Here is a 22,813-nt window from a genome sequence, read left to right as displayed (position 1 = left end):
ACCTAGGGATGACTGCATTAAGAAGGCACCTGGCCTCATATCACTGAGCCCAGTGGGGGCAACACCGTCAGCACCCACAAAGCCACACTCCCAGCGATCCATGTCCTGCTTCTTCTCCTTCTTTTCTCCTCTCTCCTCCAATTTGTCCTCCACTCCACCTTCCACCGTGAAGTCGTCGCGTTCATCTGGAAAAAGTCCGGCTTCTGTGGCCCAAATGTTCGAATGTAAAAGTTGATGACACCAGATAACCCTCTTGCCCAACGGTTGACTGCCGGCTTGTCGGAACTGCTAGCCCGCCAACTACTGCCATATAAACTGGTGGACTCGGAGGCCTTTAAAAGATTTGTGGCCATCGGCACACCGCAAATGTAGGTCCCTGGAAGGAAATATTTCTCCCAGAAGGGCATCCTAGAGCTATATGGCCATGTTCAGTGGCAATTGAATTTATCTCTGGCACACAGTGTCGGTGCCAAGATACATCTGACCACAGACACATGGTTTAGCAAAAACGGGCAGGGAAGGTACATCATTTTTACTGCCCACTGTGAAAACCTTCTGACGGCTGTCAAGCATGCAACCAATGGCACCTGTGTGGATTTGGTGTTACCGCCACGGATTGCATGCAGGCCTGCCTCTTCTTCTCCTCCTACTCCATCCTCCGTCTCCTCCTCGGCTGACTCCTCCTTGTTCACTGCTACCGCCTCTTCCGCTGAACCCCCCAAGCTCCCCAGAACGTTGCCATGCTGTGCTGCGGCTGTTGTGCCCGGAAGCCAAGAGCCACACCGGTCCTGCACTGCTTTCAGCTCTGCGGTCTCAGGCCGATCAGTGGCTAACCCTGCTCAATTTGACAGATAGTTAAAGTGGTGTGCGACAATGTTGCCAATCTGCTAAGCGCGCTAAAACGGGGAAAAATGACACGTGTCCTGCATGGAACACGTCCTGAACTTAGTCATGTTGCAATTCGTTGCTAAATATCCCGGGGTCCAGAAGATCTTACACGGCCATGGCTCGCCTTGCTGATGTTCAACGGCAACACCATTTGCCCATCAGAGGTCTGATTTGTGACTGCCCGATGCGTTGAAACTCCACCTTCTATATGCTTAATAGACTGCTCCTGCAAAAATGTGCCTTTGACAACTACCTGTACGAACTCTGCGGCAGCACAGGTTCTGGGGAGCTTGTATTTTTTTTCACTGCGTAAGTGGCGGCTTATGCGCGGCGCATGCAGACTTCTGCAGCCATTTGATGAGATCACCAAACTAGTCAGTTGCAGCCAGGGCGCCATCAGTGACAACGTACCTTACGCCTTCTTTCTGGAGTGTGCATTGCGTCGAGGAGCAGGAAGATGAGGAAGTCGCAATGCTGAATGAATTCCCAGGGGGGCTACTCTATCTGAGACAAGTCAGCAGGAGTCTGAAGAGGAGTCAGAGGAGGATGGTGCCTGGGTGGAGGAGGAGGAGGAGAAGCAAGAAGAGCAGGCTTTAAACTTTTTAGGGGTCCCTGGTGTAGTCCGTGGATGGGGGGAGGAGACCGAGGACGACATTCTCCTGGTCGATTAGCAGGAGATAGGCCACTCCACCACTTCCAATTTTGTGCAGATGGGGGCCTCATGATCCAGTGTTTGAAGAGGGACCCCTGTATAAAAAGCATAAAGGGCAAGCACTAGTACTGGGTGGCAACGTACTTAGACCCCCGGTACAAACACAAAATGGCGGACATGTTACCAGCATTACAGAGGGCTGTCAGAATGCAGTATTTCCAGGCCTTGCTTGGAGAGATGCTGCATTCTGCTGTTGCGGGCGCTGGCAGAGGAATTTCCACGCACAGAGAAACTGTTGCGAGTACCAATTCTACAGCGCATGCATGAAGAGGGCGGTTTGAAGATATGTTGGTCACTTCGGATATGAGATCATTCTTGCACCCAACCCATTGACAGCCGTCTTCCGGATCCAGCCTCAGGGTACACCTAGAGTGACAGGTGTCCGACTATATTGGGAGGTTCCTGACTACTGGGTGTGCAGGCTTGACCTGTGGCCAGAGCTGGCACAATTTGCCATGAATGAGGCATGGAATTCAACACCTGTGACAACCACGTTTAATTGAATTTCCTCATGCCAGCCCACACATATCCACCACCACCCAAAACAAACAACGGTCCCTGTCTTATGTAAATATAGCGGCATAAGAGTCCTTTTCTGTCTGGTGAATGCCTAATGTTTGGGACCTCGCAGGAATTCAACACCTGTGATGACCATGTGTTATCGAATTTCAACTATTATCATTTGTGTTTTTTTTTCGTTAGCCATGTTTTTAATACAATTTTATATTTTTTATTATTTTAAACATATTTTTACATCTACTTGTACTGGCCTTCAGTAAAATTGGTATCCAGTGACCGTCTAGTATACCTCCAGCCACATAATCACTTGATGTTTTATGTACGGTGAATGCATAATTTTTGGGGCCTGTAATCTAACTGGCCAACAGTAAAATTGTTATACGGTGACTGCCTAATGTTCCTCCAGCCACATTATCAATTGTTCTTGTCTGTATGGTTAATTAATAATTTTTGGGGCCTGTAGTCTACTGGCCTGTAGTAAAATTGATATCCATTGACCGTCTAATATTCCTCCAGCCACATAATCACTTGATCTTTTATGTACGGTGAATTCATAATTTCCATTTCACCACCATGATGGCACACATGAGAGATTGACCCCTGACCTCTGTAGGGGCAGGAACAGAGAAAGGTTAAATTGACCCCTCCCACCACCATACACCAGTGTGTTCCTGCCCCTACAGTGGCCAGGACGGAGAAAGTCCTCTCTGCCAGTCAGGGAGGTAAAGTGTTATATCTACCCCTTTTTTATTTTGCAGTACCTGGGAGCTACATCGGGAGCTCGGCGCTTCCCCTGCAGGATCTCGTTCCAGGTACATCCCCTGCTCTCCGGAGGCGCATGCCAAAGCTGACAGGGAGACGGCAGGGTCACTCTCCCTGTTTATCAGGAGCCTGCCCTGCGGCTGCCACGGGCCTCCTATCTCTTTGTGAGATCAGCTGGCCGGTATGCAGGAGATCGCACGTGTGCGGGCGTCTGACGTCACTACCGGGTCAAAGAGTATACCCGGAAGTGACTCTATCTCACGGTGTGGCCTTAAAGCTCCGTACCTCTCCGACACAGGCACAACATGTCGGACCCAGAGCTACAGCAGCCAAAAGAGCATGACGCTCCAACGCTATAACCTGTGAGTGCACACATCTTTTAAAGGTGGTTAGAGATACTATGGGAGTGGAAGATGTCCACAAACCTCCCTCAGTTCAGGGGAAAATGTTTGGGGGATTGAAAACTAAACGCTTTAGAGTGTTTCCCATAAACAAAAACATTAAAGAAATGATTATGGATGAGTGGGCATTCCCTGAAAAGAAATTTGGCATTTCTAAAGAATTTAAGATTAGGATATTATTCGACCCCACTGAATCTAAAGTATTTGATGAAATACCTAGAATTGACATCAAAGCGGATAGCCTTTTGAGAAGTCTTGGGAAGCGGCAATGTATTGCCTTAAGACGAATATGACGGCAACCTCAGTGGCTAGGTCGATGTATCTCTGGTTGAATGAACTAGAGAAACATCTAATTAATAAAACTTCTCGGAAACAGATATTAGATTTAATTCCCTTGTTGAAATCAGCTACAGACTTCCTAGCAGATGCCTCAGCAGAAACTATCCGGTTTTCAGCTAAAAACCGCGGCTTTATCCAATGCCGCCAGAAGAGCCCTTTGGATGAAATCCTCGAGGGGAGATATAGCATCCAAAATGAAGTTATGCTCGATAGCCTTTTCTGGGGAGTATGTATTTGGTCCCGTCCTGGACACAATCTTAGAAAAGGCTACCGATAAGAAAAAAGGTTTCCCTAAAGAAAAGCCGACAAAAAGGAAATTGCCCTTTCGTCCCCAATTTAATCAAGGAAAATCCTTTCTGGGAAAAGGCAAAACTGGCCGCTGGAGCTATGCAAAAAGGGGAACGGGGTAGAGGATATCTTCTTAATCCCCAAAACAAAAACAATGACATCAGGATAGGGGGAAGACTAAAGAACTTCTACCCTCAGTGGAAATCCGTAACTTCAAATCCTTGGGTTTTAAATATAATAAAGGACAGGATAGAGTCCCCCTCCCCCCCCCCCTCCTCCAGAAAGATTCAAAATCTCTCATCATCTGGCATAGTTAAAGTTAATTCAGGGAACCTAGCCCATTTTCAATTTGTCGCCCTCCCCTTTGGGATATCATGTGCCCCCAGGGTATTCACCAAGTTAATCTTAGAACTTTTTGAAAACTCAGGGTCTTACAATCGTACCCTACTTAGACGACTTCCTTATTCATATTAGACTCGGAACAGCAGATAAAAATTGATCGAGACAGGTTTTGCGATCTTTTAAAAAATCTAGGATGGATAATAAACTTAGACAAGTCTTGTCTATCACCAAAAACAATGGTACAATTTCTGGGAGTTCTTTTAGATTCCACAAAATAAACTTCCTTCCTTCCAGTAGAAAGAATAGGAACTATACAAAAGACTTTCAGAGTTTTTTTTAATAAGCAGACTTTATTCCATCAGGGAGACAATGAGTCTCTAAGGGCAGATGACAGCATGTATTGTTGCAGTTCCATGGTGTCAGATCCACTACATAACCCTCCAGGCTTGGCTTCTGAAGAGGTGGGACAAGCACCAAACATCACTAGACCAAAAGATTCGGATCCCAGGTCATGTAAAAAGCTCCACACTCTGGTGGTTGGATTAAAAAAATCTAAGGAAAGTTGTAGAATCGCAGAAAATACAAGCAATTATTATCCACAACGACGCAAGCGGCATGGAATGGGGAGCAAAGGTCAACACAAACTTCTATCAGGGAATCTGGACTACGGAAATAGCAATGCGATCCTCAAACTATCGGGAACTAAGAGCAGTATGGGAGACCCTGAAGGCAGCCTCGGCAGAAATAGAAAACAATCACATAAAGATCTTTTCAGACAATGTGACACATCATCCTACCTAAAAACATCAGGGTGGTACAAGATCAGTAAAACTACAGAATCGATCTGCAAAAATATTCTCCTGGGCAGAGAAGAAAGTAAAATCTGTCTCTGCCATTCACCTAAAAAGAGTATTGAATAGAATTGAATAGCAGATTTCCTGAGCAGGACCGCCATAGATCAGGGAGAATGGTCCTTAAACATCGAGATATTCAACCTGTTGGTAGAAAAGTGGGGTCTTCCATCTATAGACCTATTTGCATCCAAACTAAACGCGAAAGTCCCATTTTTTGCTCCCTGAACCCAAGGGATAATCCGTGGGCAATAGATGTGTTTTCCCAAAACTGGAATTGGGACCTCGTTTATGCTTTTCCCCCATTCCAGCTAATACCCAGGGTTCTACAGAAAGTCATGCAAGAGTCGGCAAAACTAATCTTAATAACCCCGTTCTGGCCCAAGAGAAGTTGGTTCTCCATACTAATGAAACTATTTCCACAGGAACCATTAATTCTTCCACTCAGTCCAGGGCCCGATCTCACATCCACATCCGAAGCTCTTCGAGCTAACAGCGTGGATCCTGAATCCGACATCCTAGGACGCAAAGGCCTTTCTGAGAAGGTAATATCTACTTCCATGGCAAGTAGAAAGAAAGTAACCTCTTCTATTTACCTCAAAATATGGAAAAAATTCTGTACCTGGAGTGGAGTGGACACACCTAACCATTCAGAGCCCAATATCCAGAAGATCCTAGACTTTCTTCAAATGGCTCTAGAGCTGGACCTCAGACCATCTACCCTGAAGGTTCAGATTTCAGCCCTAAGTGCCTTCTTTGACATTGAACTGGCCAGTCATAGATGGATCAGGAGATTTATTAGATCTGCATCTAGACTAAGACCTTCAATCAGACCCCGGATGCCTTCCTGGGACTTAAATACGGTTCTTAAAGGACTTACAGGGGCTCCATTTTAACCATTAGAGGACAGCTCTTTAAAGAACCTTTCACAGAAAACAGCTTTCCTGATATCATCAGCCAAGAGATTAAGCGAAATCCAGGCCCTTTCAATTCGGGAACCATACCTTACTATACAAAAAGACAGGATAACCCTCAGACTAGATCCAGGGTTTTTACCCAAAGTAGTAACCGATTTCCATAGAGACCAAGAAATAGCATTACCGTCCTTCTGTACAAACCCCAAAAATCCTGGGGAGGAGAAATTCCACTCCCTAGACGTCAGAAGAACTGTCCTCTAATACCTAGAGAACACCAAGGATTTACGCCAAGTGGATAATTTACTTGTCCAGTTTCAAGGGAAAAATAAAGGCAAAGCAGTATCAAAAGCAACCATCGCTAGATGGATCAAACTGACAATTTCAGATTGTTACAAAATTTAGGGTATTAGTTGCCCCGTAGGAATTAAAGCCCAATCTACCAGGGCAATTTCTTCATCATATGCAGAAAGAGCAGGGGCTTCTCTGGAACAAATATGCAGAGCCGCCACCTGGTCTAGTATGAATACTTTTGTAAGACACTTTAGATTGGACTTATCCAGATCCTCGGATCTTTCATTCAGGCGTAAAGTTTTACAAGCCATAGCCCCCTTCTTAATGTTAGTAATCTGGTAAGTCTCTCATGTGTGCCGTCATGGTGGTTAAATGGAAAACCGGAATTAGACCGGTAATTCAGTGACCATGAATCCACCATGATGGCACACTAACCCACCCCAAAAAAAAAATATTTATATATATATAATATTTATATATATAGAGGTATGAGGCAATACCAAAAAAATAAATAAATAAAAATTATATATATAGGTATGAGAATATACAAAAAAAATAAAAAATCATGTTACACTTATAGTGGGTCGGAGCACTGTAATCTGGAATTCACTGGTGTATGGTGGTGGGAGGGGTCAATTTAAAATGTCTCTGTTCCTGCCCTTACAGAGATCAGGGGTCAATCTCTCATGTGTGTCGTCATGGTGGATTCATGGAAACTGAATTACCGGTAAGTCTAATTCCGTTTTTTTGGGGTCTGTAATCGAACTGGCCAACAGTAAAATACGGTGACAGCCTAATGTACCTCCAGACACATTATCAATTGTTCTTGTTTGTACGGTGAATGAATAATTTTTGGGGCCTGTAGTCCACTGGCCTGCAGAAAAATTGATATCCATTAACTGTCTAAAATACCTCCAGCCACATAATCACTTGATCTTTTCTGTACGGTGAATGCCTAATTGTTGGGGCCTCGGAGGAATTCAGGAACTGTGACGATCACATGTTATCGAATTTCACCTATTATCATTTGGGGTTTATTCAAGAGGGGGGATTTCGTTAGCCATGTTTTAAATAAAATTTTATATTTTTAGTTATTTTAAACATATGTATTTGACATTTATTTGTACTGGCCTGCAGTAAAATTGATATCCAATGACCGTCTACTATACCTCCAGCCACATAATCACTTGATGTTTTCTGTCCGCTGAATGCCTAATATTTGGGGCCTGTCCCGTGGGGCCTAAAATAAACTCTTTCTAGGCTCCAGCAGGCCACATTTTTGACAGTTTCCCTTTAAGACTCAAAAAAATGGCCCCTGCTTAAAATTCATATTTTTTGTGGGAATTTTTGCCATTGACCCCCCTCTGGTATGCCACTGTCCATGTTGTTGGACGATTTGTGCACTTTTTGTAAGTATTTGATGGCTGCAATAATGACCTGATGGTTTTTCAGGTTTGCCTGCCATTAAAGTGAATGGGGCACACCACGAACATGCAGTTCGCGAACATTTGATCGTGTTCGCATTTGCGAATCGTCCAGGCCGATGTCCGTCCATTACTACCCCTGTCCTCTTGGATCATCAAGAAATTGTTTATGGCCTTTCTCTGTTCGTATAGTCGGTCCAACATATGGAGGGTGGAATTCCAATGGGTGGAAATGTTGCATATGAGCCTATGTTGGGGGATGCCGTTCTGCTACTGCAGCTCAAGGAGGGTGTGCTTTGCGGTGTACGAGTGACTGAAGTGCATGGAAAGTTTCCTGGCCATTTTTAGGATGTCTTGCAGATGGGGGAGAAGACTTCAGGAACCGCCTGATAACCAGATTGAACATGTGTGCCATGCAGGGCTTATGGCTCAGCCCTCCTTGATGCAGCGCCGACATCATGTTCTTCCCGTTGTCGGCCACCATGGTTCAGATTTTGAGTTGTCGCAGAGAAAGCCAGGATTCGATTCCTTGATGAAAGAAACAGAGAAGTTCCTCCCCTGTGTGACTCCGTTCACCCAGGCAAACAAGATGCAGAACAGTGTGACACCGCCGTGCCCTGCACATGTAGTATGCTGGAGGGGCACTGTGAATTGTCCCTGAAGTGGAGGCTGAGGACACGGTGCAGGATGAGGAGGCAAAGGCGGACATTGTCGCAGGACCAACGGCATGACAACATGGAGGCGGAAACGGCGTCACCTGGCCAAGTTGCTGGTGTGGCTGTGCAGGAACCACATTCACACAGTGGGCTGTAAAGGACATGTATTGTCCCTGACCGTAGTTACAGCTCCACACGTCGGCGCTGCCGTGCACTTTGGCAGACACCGACAGGCTCAAGGACTGGCCCACCTTCTGTTTTACATGTGTGTACAGGGCTGGTACTGCCTTTTTTGCAAAGAAAGATGGCAATTGCTTCAGTGATCGACTGCTGACGGAATGACTGACGAGAAGTAGGAGGAGGAGGAGCAGGAGCATCAGGACCAGCAGATGATGGGAAGGACAGACAGCTCCCTTCAGCTGAGGTTGTAGAGCCTTGACTGCCTGAAACCGGGTGCGTGCCACTGGGTGATGCAGCGGTTGCTGCGACCATCACATCGGAACCACGGTTCTCCCAGGCTACTTTATGGTGATGCTGCATATGTTGACGCAACTTCTGCCCACAGATTCTACATATGGCCAGGTTCATCTCCTTTGGCGGCTTAACAAAAAACTGCCACACCGCCGAGTAGATGATTTTACCCCCAACACTCAGCACTGACTGACTGCTACCGCCACTGCTTCTGTTAACCTGTGCACCACTACTGTGAAGCGGGTAGTCTACCCCGGGCACGTTTAGCTACAAGCTCCCACTGCTGCCACCCTGCAGCCACGCTAGCGACTTGCTGGTTCCGCTGCTGCCTCACGGGCAAGCTGCCATCCTTTTCTCCCGATGATGATAAAGCCCCTAATTAGACGGTCATTGGATATCAATTTTACTGCAGGCCACTGAAGTACAGGCCCCAAACATTAGGCATTCACCGGACAGAAAAGATCAAGTGATTATGTGGCTGGATGTATATTAGACAGTCATTGTAATGGCCCCAAACATTAGGCATTCACCTGACAGAAAAGATCAAGTGATTATGTGGCTGGAGGTATATTAGACGGTCATTGAATATCAATTTTACTGCAGGCCAGTGGAGTACAGGCCCCATACATTAGGCATTCAACAGACAGAAAAGATCAAGTGATTATGTGGCTGAAGGTATATTAAACAGTCATTGGATAACAATTTTACTGCAGGCCAGTGGAGTGCAGGGAACACACAGAGAGAATGCACCAAACAGATATAACACTGACTATGCTGGCAAGACATAAGTAAAGGTATTAAAAGCTGAGACTTTTGCCAATATGTTCCAGTCATGGAGATATCGGAGCCCACATGCACCACGTCACGGTTTCTCAGCATGGCAAGAGGTCCTAACCACTGCTCTGACTATGGTGTGAACACGGTCTGGGGATGATATAATTCAGCTCACAGCCAAGCTCCCCACAATTGCCCAGCATAAATGCTGTGGTTGTACAATGTGGATGAAGCCAGGCCGTGAGCCACACCCACACCAGACCATGTGAGGGAGGTTACCAGGTGCAAAAAAGTGCTAGAGTGCCAAATAAAGGCAAACACACTCAAATCTAACAAGACAGAAAATGAAAAACAAAAAAATTAGTGGCAATTCTGGAGGAGCTGCTCAGCCCATGACACTGTAGCGTGTCTTTAGTTAGGGGAGCAGCCCGACCGCATGTGGACCGCAGTAATCGACTAACCCCAGTAAAATATGCATACAATGGAGGATATCGACGCAATCCACATGCACCACAAGAGCAAACTACACAGAATGTAGCAATCATAGAGAACACACAGAGAGAATGCACCAAACAGATATAACACTGACTATGCTGGCAAGACATAAGTAAAGGTATTAAAAGCTGAGACTTTTGCCAATATGTTCCAGTCATGGAGATATCGGAGCCCACATGCACCACGTCACGGTTTCTCAGCATGGTTAGGACCTCTTGCCATGCTGAGAAACCGTGACGTGGTGCATGTGGGCTCCGATATCTCCATGACTGGAACATATTGGCAAAAGTCTCAGCTTTTAATACCTTTACTTATGTCTTGCCAGCATAGTCAGTGTTATATCTGTTTGGTGCATTCTCTCTGTGTGTTCTCTATGATTGCTACATTCTGTGTAGTTTGCTCTTGTGGTGCATGTGGACCGCGTCGATATCCTCCATTGTATGCATATTTTGCTGGGGTTAGTCGATTACTGCGGTCCACATGCGGTCGGGCTGCTCCCCTAACTAAAGACACGCTACAGTGTCATGGGCTGAGCAGCTCCTCCAGAATTGCCACTAATTTTTTTGTTTTTCATTTTCTGTCTTGTTAGATTTGAGTGTGTTTGCCTTTATTTGGCACTCTAGCACTTTTTTGCACCTGGTAACCTCCCTCACATGGTCTGGTGTGGGTGTGGCTCACGGCCTGGCTTCATCCACATTGTACAACCACAGCATTTATGCTGGGCAATTGTGGGGAGCTTGGCTGTGAGCTGAATTATATCATCCCCAGACCGTGTTCACACCATAGTCAGAGCAGTGGTTAGGACCTCTTGCCATGCTGAGAAACCGTGACGTGGTGCATGTGGGCTCCGATATCTCCATGACTGGAACATATTGGCAAAAGTCTCAGCTTTTAATACCTTTACTTATGTCTTGCCAGCATAGTCAGTGTTATATCTGTTTGGGGCATTCTCTCTGTGTGTTCTCTATGATTGCTACATTCTGTGTAGTTTGCTCTTGTGGTGCATGTGGACCGCGTCGATATCCTCCATTGTATGCATATTTTGCTGGGGTTAGTCGATTACTGCGGTCCACATGCGGTCGGGCTGCTCCCCTAACTAAAGACACGCTACAGTGTCATGGGCTGAGCAGCTCCTCCAGAATTGCCACTAATTTTTTTGTTTTTCATTTTCTGTCTTGTTAGATTTGAGTGTGTTTGCCTTTATTTGGCACTCTAGCACTTTTTTGCACCTGGTAACCTCCCTCACATGGTCTGGTGTGGGTGTGGCTCACGGCCTGGCTTCATCCACATTGTACAACCACAGCATTTATGCTGGGCAATTGTGGGGAGCTTGGCTGTGAGCTGAATTATATCATCCCCAGACCGTGTTCACACCATAGTCAGAGCAGTGGTTAGGACCTCTTGCCATGCTGAGAAACCGTGACGTGGTGCATGTGGGCTCCGATATCTCCATGACTGGAACATATTGGCAAAAGTCTCAGCTTTTAATACCTTTACTTATGTCTTGCCAGCATAGTCAGTGTTATATCTGTTTGGGGCATTCTCTCTGTGTGTTCTCTATGATTGCTACATTCTGTGTAGTTTGCTCTTGTGGTGCATGTGGACCGCGTCGATATCCTCCATTGTATGCATATTTTGCTGGGGTTAGTCGATTACTGCGGTCCACATGCGGTCGGGCTGCTCCCCTAACTAAAGACACGCTACAGTGTCATGGGCTGAGCAGCTCCTCCAGAATTGCCACTAATTTTTTTGTTTTTCATTTTCTGTCCAGTGGAGTGCAGGGCCCAAACATTAGGCATTCACCGTACAGAAAAGAACAAGTGGCCCCAAACATTAGGCATTCACTGGACAGAAAACATCAAATGAATATATGGCTGGAGGTACCGGTACATTAGGCGGTCACCATATAACAATTTTACTGTTGGCCAGTTAGATTGCAGGCCCCAAAAATTATGCATTCCCCCTATAGAAAGTGATTATGTGGCTGGAGGTATATTAGACGGTCGTTGAATAACAATTTTACTGTAGGCCAGTACAAATGCATGTCAAATACATATGTTTAAAAGAACTAAAAATATAAAATTGGATTAAAAACATGGCTAATGAAATCCCCCCTCTTGAATATACCCCAAATGATAATAGGTGAAATTCGATAACACGTGGTCGTCACAGGTGTTGAATTCCTCCTAGGCCCCAACAATTAGTCATTCACCGTACAGAAAAGATCAAGTGATTATGTGGCTGGAGGTATATTAGACGGTCACTGGACACCAATTTTACTGCCGGCCAGTGGAGTAAAGGCCCCAAACACTAGGCATTCACTGGACAGAAAAGGTCCTTTATGCCGTTGTATTTACATAAGACAGGGACCATTCTTTGATCTGAGTGGTGGCGGACTTGTGTGGGCTGGCATGATGAAATTCAATTAAACGTGGCTGTCACAGGTGTTGAATTCCTCCGAGATCCATGCCTCATTCATTTTTAGAAATGTGAAGTAGTTCACACTGTCGTGAGCTAGGCGAGTGCGCTTATCGGTCACAATCCCCTCTGCTGCGCTGAACATCCTTTCGGACAGGATACTCGACAAGGCGCAAGATAAGAGTTCAATGGCAAATTGTGCCAGCTCTGGCCACAGGTCAGGCCTGCACAGCCAGTAGTCCAGGGGTTCCTCGCTTCTCAGAGTGTCCACATAGGCCGTTAACCCTGCCGATCTAGGCGTTCCCTGAGGCTTGATCTGGAGCTGTCAATGGGTTGGTTGTAAGAATGATCTCATATCCAAAGTGACCAACACATTTTCAAACCGTTCTCTTCTTGCATGCATGGTAGGATTGGTACCCGCAACAGTTTCTCTGTGGGTGGAAATTCCTCTGCCAGCGGCCGCAACAGCAGAATGCAGCATCTTTCACAGCAAGGCCTGGAGATGCTGCATTCTGACAGCCCTCTGTGATGCTGGTAAAATGTCCGCCATTTTGTGTTGGGGGTCTAAGTACGTGTCCACCCAGTACTGGTCCTTGCCCTTTATGCTTTTTATATGGGGGTCCCTCTTCAAAGACTGGAGTATGAAGGCCCCCATTTGCACTAAATTGGAAGCGGTGGAGCGGCCTGGCTCCTGCTCATCGCCCAGGAGAATGAGACTTCCTCAACTTCCAGCTCCTGCACCGCGATGGCTTGATCAATGACACGACGCAATGCACGCTTCAGAAAAAAGTTGTAAGGCACGATGTCACTGATGGCGCCCTGGCTGCGACTGACCAGTTTGGTGATCTCATCAAATGGGCGTACAAGTCTGCATGCGTCGCGCATGAGCAGCCACTGTCGCGGTGAAAAGAAGCTAAGCTCCCCAGAACCTGTCCTGTTGCAGAATTCATACAGGTAGTCGTTAACGGCACGTTTTTTGCTGGAGCAGCCTATCAAGAATATACAAAGGTGGAGTTCCAGCATGTCGGGCTGTCACAAATCAGACGTCGCTGAATGTCAGCAAGGCAAGCCATGGCCATGTAAGATCTTCTGGCCTGCCACAAGATGTCCTGGACCCTGGGGTATTTGGCAACGAATCGCTGCACGACTAAGTTCCGTACGCGTGCCATGCTTGGCAAGTGTGTAATTTTGTCCTGTTTCAGCATGCTCAGCAGATTGGCACCGTTGTCAAACACCACTTTACCAAGTGGCACGTCGAATAGGTTCTGTGGTGCTTGGGGGGGGAGGGGGTGCAGCGGAAGAGGAGGTAGAAGTGGAAAAGGAGAAGCCAGCCAAGGAGGAGACGGAGGATGGAGTAGGAGGAGGAGAAGAAGAGGCAGGTCTGCATGCAATCCGTGGCGGTAAGACCAAATCCACATTGGTGCCACGGGTTGCACGCTTGACAGCCGTAAAAAGTTATGTACCTTTTCTGCCCCTGTTTGCTAGATCACGTGTCTGTGGTCAGATGTATCTTGGCACCGACACTGTGTGCCAGAGATACATCCACTTGCCTCTGAATGTGGCCATATAGTTCTGGAATGCCCTTCTGGAGAAAAAAATCCTTCCGGGGACCTTCCATTGCGGTGTGCCAATGGCCACACATTTTCTAAAGGCCTCTGAGTCTACCAGTTTATATGGCAGTATGGCAGTAGTTGGCAAGCTAGCAGTTCTGACAAGCCAGTGGTCAGCCGTTGGGCAAGAGGGTTAACCGGCATCATCAACTTTTTACGTTTAAACATTTGGGCCATGGAAGACTGCCTTTTGCCAGATGAACGCGACAATGGCACGGTGGGAGGTGGAGTGGAGGACAAATGGGAATAGAGGAGAAGGAGAAGAGGCAGGACGTGGAGCGCTGGGAGTGTGGCTTTGTGGGATCTGATGGTGTTGCTCACACTGGGCTCAGTGATGGGAAGCCAGGTGCCTTCTTAAGGTGGTCGTCCATAGGTGAGTGTTGGGCTTACCGCGACTTATGCGTTGACAGCACAGGCTGCAGATGGCAACACTTTTATCAGCAACTGACACGTAAAAAAAAGCCCACACTGCGGAGCCATGTGCCGGCGTCTTGGGAGCATCAGATGTGACCGTGCATGGTGAATGGCTCTCTCCAGATACATTTGCAGTCTGCTTTTTCCCTCCTGTGCACTGCGAGTTCTGCCTGCTTCTCCTCCTTCTACCCCCTATCTGCTGCTCTGTCTCTCCCTCTCTACTTCCCTCCTCTTCCTCTTTTGTGGACACCCATGTGACATCCATCAACACGTCATCATTGTCACCACCACCACTGACAGTAGAGATCTCGGAGTAGGCAGCAACATCGGGGACCTCCGTCCTTGGGCTGATCTGGGTACTGTCATCAGACCACTGGGTTGCTACCTCCTCTTCCTTGCTGGAAGCAGGTATATTAAAACCCTTAATCAATATTTGGTGGAAGCCGGCGTATCGCAGGCCTCAATCAATATTTGGTGGAAGCCAGTATATCAATCCCCTCTATCAGTATTTTGTGGAAACAGGTATATAGAACCCCTTATTGAGTATTTGCTGGAAGTTGGTATATCAAACCCCTTAATCAATATTTGGAGGAAGCTGGTGTATTGCAGGCCTCAATCAATATTTGGTGGAAGCCGGTATATCTATCCCCTCTATCAGTATTTTGTGGGAACAGGTATATAGAACCCCTTAATGAGTATTTGCTAGAAGCCAGTATATCAAACCCCTTAATCAATATTTGATGGAAGCTGGTGTATCGCAGGTCTCAATCAGTATTTTGGGGAAGCCGATGTATAACACCCATTAATCAGTATTTTGTGGAAGCAGGTATATTGCACCCCTTAATCAGTTTTTTGGGGGCAACAGGTATATCACATCAGTTGTTCCAATAGCGTTTCTCCCTCTATCTAGCTGCGGTATCTCAGCAGAACCGCACACAACTGCTGCACAATACAAATGCACTATAATATCGTTTCTATGTTAGAAGGTATATTATAGGTACATCACACCCCTCAATCAGTTTTTTTGGGGGGAAGGCAACAGGTATATCACCCAGTTGCAATTAGTTATTCCTATAGCGTTTGTCTCTCTATCTAGCTGCAATATGGCAGCAGAACCGCACACAACTGCTGCACAATACAAATGCACTATAATATACAGTGGGATGCAAAAGTTTGGGCAACCTTGTTAATCGTCATGAATTTCGTGTATAAATCGTTGGTTGTTATGTTAAAAAATGTCAGTTAAATATATCATATAGCAGACACACACAGTGATATTTGAGAAGTGAAATTAAGTTTATTGGATTTACAGAAAGTGTGCTATAATTGTTTAAACAAAATTAGGCAGGTGCATAAATTTGGGCACTGTTGTCATTTTATTGATTCCAAAACCTTTACAACTAATTATTGGAACTCAAATTGGCTTGGTAAGCTCAGTGACCCCGACCTACATACACAGGTGAATCCAATTATGAGAAAGAGTATTTAAGGGGGTCAATTGTAAGTTTCCCTCCTTTTAATTTTCTCTGAAGAGTAGCAACATGGGGGTCTCAAAACAACTCTCAACTGACCTGAAGACAAAGATCGTTCACCATCATGGTTTAGGGGAAGTATACAGAAAGCTGTCTCAGAGATTTCAGCTGTCTGTTTCCACAGTTAGGAACATATATATAGACCAAGAATATATATATAGACCAGCACCAAAGACCTACAACATCATCTTGCTGCAGATGGAGTCACTGTGCATCGTTCAACCATTCGGCGCACTTTACGGCGCACTTTACACAAGGAGATGCTGTATGCGAGAGTGATGCAGAGGAAGTATATTAGAAGTATATTAGAAGTATATCACACCCCTCAGTATGTCACGCCGATCGATAGCACACCTTTACCAGTCCTTAAAAGGACTTTTGTGGCCCTATTCGCTAGCGTTTGGTGTCCCTAACAGTCTGTCCTTGCTCCACACAGCAATCCCTCCCTACTCTGGCAAAAAAACAGAATGTAAAATGGCGGCCAGTTCGGGTTAATTTATAGGGTAGGGGGTGTGTCCATGTGCTGAAACTCAATTTGCTGTCCTGTCCTACCTGATGGATGTGTCATGGGTCGAAGTTCGGAGCTATGCAAAAAAATATGACACGTGCGAATATTGCCATATGTTCGCATGTTCGGCGAATTACGAACAAGCAAAGTTTGCCGCGAAACGACCGCCGGACGAACCGCAAGGCCATCTCTATTGATATACGGTATATGCTGTATGTACACTGAACAAAAATGTAAACTCAACACTCTCGGTTTTGCTCCCATTTTGCATGAACTGAACTCAAAGATCTGAAACATTTTCTACATACACAAAAGACCCATTACTCTCAAATATTCACAAATCTGTCTAAATGTGTGTTAGGGAGCACTTCTTTGCCGAGATAATCCATCCCACTTCACAGGTGTGGCATATCAAGGTGGTGATTAGACAGCATGAATATTGCACAGGTGTGCCTTAGACTTCCCACAATAAAAGTCCACTCTGAAATGTGCAGTTTGATCACACAGCACAATGCCACAGATGTCGCAGTGTTTGAGGGAGCATGCGATTGGCATGCTGACTGCAGGAATGTCTACCAGAGCTGCTGCCCGTGCAATGAATGTTCATTTCTATACCATAAGCCGTATTCCAAAGGTGTTTTTAGAGAATTTGGCAGTACATTCAAACCGGTCTCACAACCGCAGACCACGTGTAACCACACCAGCCCAGGACCTCCACATCCAACATGTTCAACTCCATGATCGTCTGAGACCAGCCACCCGGACAGCTGCAGCAACAATCAGTTTGCATTTCCAAAGAAGGTTCTTCACAAACTGTCAGAAACCGTCTCAGGGTAGCTCATCTGCATGCTCGTCGTCCTCATCGGGGTCTGGACCTGACTGCAGTTTGTCGACGTAACCGACTTGAGTGGGCAAATGCTCACATTCGATAGCTTCTGGTAAGTTGGAGAGGCGTTTTGTTCATGGATGAGTCCTGGTTTTCACTGTTAAGGGCAGATGGCAGACAGCATGTGTCGCGTCATGTGGGTGAGCGGTTTGTTGATGTCAATGTTGTGGATCGAGTGGCCCATGGGGGTGGTGGGGTTATGGTATGGGCAGGCGTATGTTATGGACAACGAACACGTGCATTTTATTGATGGCATTTTGAATGCACAGAGATACCGTGACGAAATCCTGAGGCCCATTGTTGTGCCATTCATCCACGACCATCACCTCATGTTGCAGCATGATAATGCATGGCCCCATATTGCAAGGATCTGTACACAATTCCTGGAAGCTGAAAACATCATAGTTCTCGCATGGCCAGCATACTCACTGGACATGTCACCCATTGAGCATGCTTGGGATGCTCTGGATCGGCGTATACTACAGCGTGTCCCAGTTCCTGCCAATATTCCTCAACTCCGTACAGCTATTGAAGAGGAGTGGACCAACATTCCACAGGCCACAATCAACAACCTGATCAACTCTATGCAACGGAGATGTTTTGCATTGCGTGAGGCAAATGGTGGCCACACCAGATACTGACTGGTTTTCTCACCCTCCCCCCCAGTAAGGCAAAACTGTGCACATTTCAGAGTGGGCTTTGATTGTGGGCAGTCTAAGGCACCCCTGTGCAATATTCATGCTGTCTAATCAGCATCTTGATATGCCACACCTGTTGGTGGGATGGATTATCTCGGCAAAGGAGAAGTGCTTACTAACACAGATTTAGATAGATTTGTGAACAATATTTGTGTATGTAGAAAATGTTTCGGATTTTTGAGTTCAGCTCATGCAAAATGGGAGCAAAACCGAAAGTGTTGCGTTTATATTTTTGTTCAGTGTATATGCATATTATTTTTTGCTAATAGACAGTAACAGTCAAAGTTTGGATACACCTAAAAGAATTCAGGGGGTCATTTATTAAGACTAGCATTTTAGACGCCATCCTAATAACCCCTGCGCTGGCGGTGGATCCGCTGAAGTTATGAGGAGTTGCTGGTCTCTACCATACCTTTGGCGCATCCACCACCGCTCCAAATGTAAGCCAGCTTCCTTGCTGTCTTACATTGAGCTCATTTTCCATGCCTAAAAAAGGCGTAGAAAATGATATATTAGACAGGCCTCCCGGCTAATCTCCCCCCACACCATGCACCCTTTTTCAGACCTGCGTGAGCTGGGAAAAAGTGGCAGATTGTGGCACAAAATACCTTTGCGCCACAATCTACGATAAATATACACCAGAAAACTGCGTATATCTGATAGTAAATGACCCCCCAAGTTCTTAACAGTTTGTGTGTCTAAAATGAAATCTACGCCAGCTCATAGAAAACCTGGCATAAGTGATCATACATGTATCAGTGCAAATGGCATCGCCCACAGTCTTCCTTCGCCATGCTCTCTTTTTGGTGAGGAGGTTGGGCAAACACTGCTTTCACCTAGATTTAGATGCAAGGGGTTTAAAAAGATGCAAACCCAGGATTTTAGAAGGGATGATAAATTCTCCCCATGGATTTTTAATCACATCTCGGCTGTGCATCACTTAAAACAAGTAGCCACTGCAGAAAGGAAATTAAGTTTTTCCTCCTTGTTTGTAGGGGGATGAAGGAGAGAGGGGAATTGATGGACCTCCCGGAGATGTTGGAGATAAAGGAGATAAGGTGAGAATATTCTCTGTATTTAAAATATATATTATCTAACAAAATGAAAACTAGGTAAATAATATATTGTTGTTGCTAGCTACAACACCATGACAATGGACACCTGCTACACAGTTATTTTTTATCTATTTTCATCCATAACTTGCAAACATATTTCTTGGTTTCCCTATTGGTACATGAAGTAACTTGATGACTATGATTGGCAGCACATAGGTTACATCTGTTAATTAGTTATTCCTAGGCATGTCAATAACAGCAATAACAGGATATCATGAAAGAAAGAAAACGTAAGAGTTTTTTGTTTGTAGAACCTGTGGCACAAAGCCAATGCCGAGCAACCTTAAAATAGAGGTGTTGGTCATTGCCTCCCATTAAGTCTCTAATTGATTTAAAGTCTGTCACCAGTGACCTCTAATTCATTTTTTTTTAATAGACACATAGCTGTGGTTCACCTGATTAAAACACTGTTTTTCTTTGTACTTCTTCTTAATATGTAAATTAGGCCTTTGGTGCAATGCTTTGATTGACATGACAAGACAGTGGCAAAGCAGCCAGAGAGGGGCTGGCCACTGAAAGGAGCTGAGCTTGGGTGCAACAAGAGCAGTGTTTATGCCTCCATTGCACCAAAGGCTTAACTTGCATATTAATAGACTCCATTTATGGGTATATTGCCATTCTCTTATAAACGATTACTATATCGACAGGCATCTGTCCAAACATTATATATGGTGTCCACATAATGAAGATGGATAGGGTGGAATTTAAAGGGGTTCTCCGGGCCAGGAAAGATAAAAATGAAAATATTGAAAAAACATGTTATGATTAATAAACTGTAAATTTCTTTAATTATTTATAATAGCTCGTTTAGTCTAGGGGATAGTCAGTGAAGGAGTTAAAATGGCAGTTTTCAGATGTATAAGCATAAAATCCGTCCTCCTTGTGACACTGCAGGACGGCCTGTGTGAGAAAGCTGAGCACAGAGCTGTATGTAAAGTTTGCCAGTCTCAGCACTGTGAAGTGGTATATCATGTGCAGATGACAGCTGAGATAACTGTTCCGCTGTGTTCCTGTGCTTCGGAAAGGAGTGCACCTTATCCCCTAATTGCAGATTGAAGGGTAGGAATGAGGACCAGATGCACTGCTGTGGGGGGAGGAGTATCATTGGAAACCATTTTAGAGTAGGAGTACCGGATGAGGTAAAATCCTTCCCAAAGCACAGAGACATGGACACTTGTCTCATCTGAACCAATCAAAGATAATGGGTCACTCAATATACAAAAACACATGTAGAACCAAAGTAATCACAAAATTCCATATTTTTTATTGTAAATAACATAAAGATATGATTAACACAAGCCACAACATATAATTGACACAAGCCACAACACATTTAAAACATTAAAAACCAAGAGGACCGATGGTGGGCTGTCGGTGTGTACTGAAAAAGTGCAAGTGCAATATTAGTGGTTGGCCACTAGTAAAAAAAAAGTTGGTGTAACCAAACAAATGCAGCTTAATAATACATAATATCAAAGTTCATCTTCAAATGCATTAAAAAGACACATTACCATGTGGGTGATGTAACACACCGCATAAAGTGACTAAGGCATAAGAACAGCAAAATATCATGAGCAAATAACAAATAGTGTTGAGCGCGAATATACGAATAGCAATTTTTTTTTACGAATATCGGCACTTTGCTAATTCGCGAATATTTCGAATATAGCGCTATAAATTCATTATTTCGAATATTTGGATTTTTTTATTGTTATATTTTTTTTCTTTCCCACTTCTCAAAAGTAGTTCTTACCTGTTCTGAGGACTCCAGTCAGTGCCTGTTGCCGCTTCTGCCGACTTCTGCCGTTGAAATCGCTATGCGATTAATATAATTTGAAGTAATCGCATTGCAATTTCAACTTAGAGCTGTGTTTCTAATGGGTCAGCTTGCTAGAATTAACGAAGTTATACGAATATGTAATATAGAAGGGCTAAGTTGAATCCGTAATGCGATTACTTCAAGTTATATTAATCGCATTGCGATTTCAACTTAGCACTGCTATATTCCATATTCGTTAACTTTGTTAATTCTAGCAAGCTGACCCATTAGAAACACAGCTCTAAGTTGAAATCGCAATGAGATTAATATAACTTGAAGTAATCGCATTGCGATTTCAACTTTTACTATGGTTGGCTTGGTAGGATTAGCGAAGATGAGGAATATGACGAATCAATTCGTCATATTCCTCAAAACGAAGATAACAAAATATTATCTATCTTCGTTTTAGCTCCATATTCGTCAACTTCGCTAATTCTAGCAATCAAATAGGAAAGTTGACTATAGAGACAGCTGTGTTTAATTAGCTATGCGATTATAGTACTTTCTTTTTTTTAATAAATAGAATAATTATAATACTTGATAATTATTATAATTATTCTATTTATTTAAAAAAAGCAAAGTAATATAATCGCATAGCGAATTAAACACAGCTGTCTCTATAGTCAACTTTACTATTTGATTGCTAGAATTAGCGAAGTTGACGAATATGGAGCTAAAATGAAGATGGAGAATATTTTGTTATCTTGGTTGTTTTGAGGAATATGACGAATACATTCGTCATATTCCTCATCTTCGCTAATTGTAGGTATAAAACCAATAGGAAAGTTGCCTTAAGTTAAAATTGCAATAAGCGATTATTTCAATCGCATATTAATCGCGATAACTGGAATAATGACGAATATTAGATTTCGACGAATATGAGACTAATATTCTAGCGTGAATTTCGTTGAAATCTAATATGGCACCTCCCGCTCATCACTAATAACAAATATTGACCAACCTAACTTGAACACAGCACACATTAGGTTGGTCAGTATTTGTTATGTGCTCATGATATTTTGCTGCTCTTATGATGTGGTGTGTTACATCACCCACATGGTAATGTGTCTTTTTTTCATGCATTTAAAGCTGAACTTTGATATGTATTATTGAGCTGCATTTGTTTGGTTACACCAACTTTTTTTACTAGTGGCCAACCACTAATATTGCACTTTTTCAGTACACACCAACAGCCCACCATTGGTCCTCTTGGTTTTTATTTTTTGAAATGTGTTGTGGCTTGTGTCAATCATGTCCTTATGTGATTTACAATAAAAATTATGGAATTTTGTGATTACTTTGGTTCTACATGTGTTTTTGTATATTGAGTGACCCATTATCTTTGATTGATTCTCTTGACATGGTCAGGTGTGGGTCCAGGATTTTGATTTTGGGCTATATATAGGTTTCTCAGCTGTCATCTGCACATAATATACAGGTCCTTCTCAAAAAATTAGCATATTGTGATAAAGTTCATTATTTTCTGTAATGTACTGATAAACATTAGACTTTCATATATTTTAGATTCATTACACACCAACTGAAGTAGTTCAAGCCTTTTATTGTTTTAATATTGATGATTTTGGCATACAGCTCAAGAAAACCCAAATTTCCTATCTAAAAAAATTAGCATATTTTATCCGACCAATAAAAGAAAAGTGTTTTTAATACAAAAAAAGTCAA

General features: G+C 44.2%; 1 protein-coding gene across 1 annotated transcript in view; it reads left to right on the top strand.

Annotated features, from left to right (window-relative positions):
• Positions 1-22,813, top strand: part of LOC122925784 (collagen alpha-1(VII) chain-like) — a 556,601-nt gene that overhangs the window by 413,050 nt on the left and 120,738 nt on the right. Inside the window, 1 exon segment of the mRNA XM_044277135.1 lies at positions 19,192-19,254. Within this exon segment, the coding sequence (XP_044133070.1) occupies positions 19,192-19,254 (63 nt within the window).

This window comes from Bufo gargarizans, chromosome 2, assembly GCF_014858855.1.
Source record: "Bufo gargarizans isolate SCDJY-AF-19 chromosome 2, ASM1485885v1, whole genome shotgun sequence".
In the NCBI taxonomy this organism is placed as follows: Eukaryota; Metazoa; Chordata; class Amphibia; order Anura; family Bufonidae; genus Bufo; species Bufo gargarizans.
This window is presented reverse-complemented; position numbering and strand designations above follow the sequence as displayed.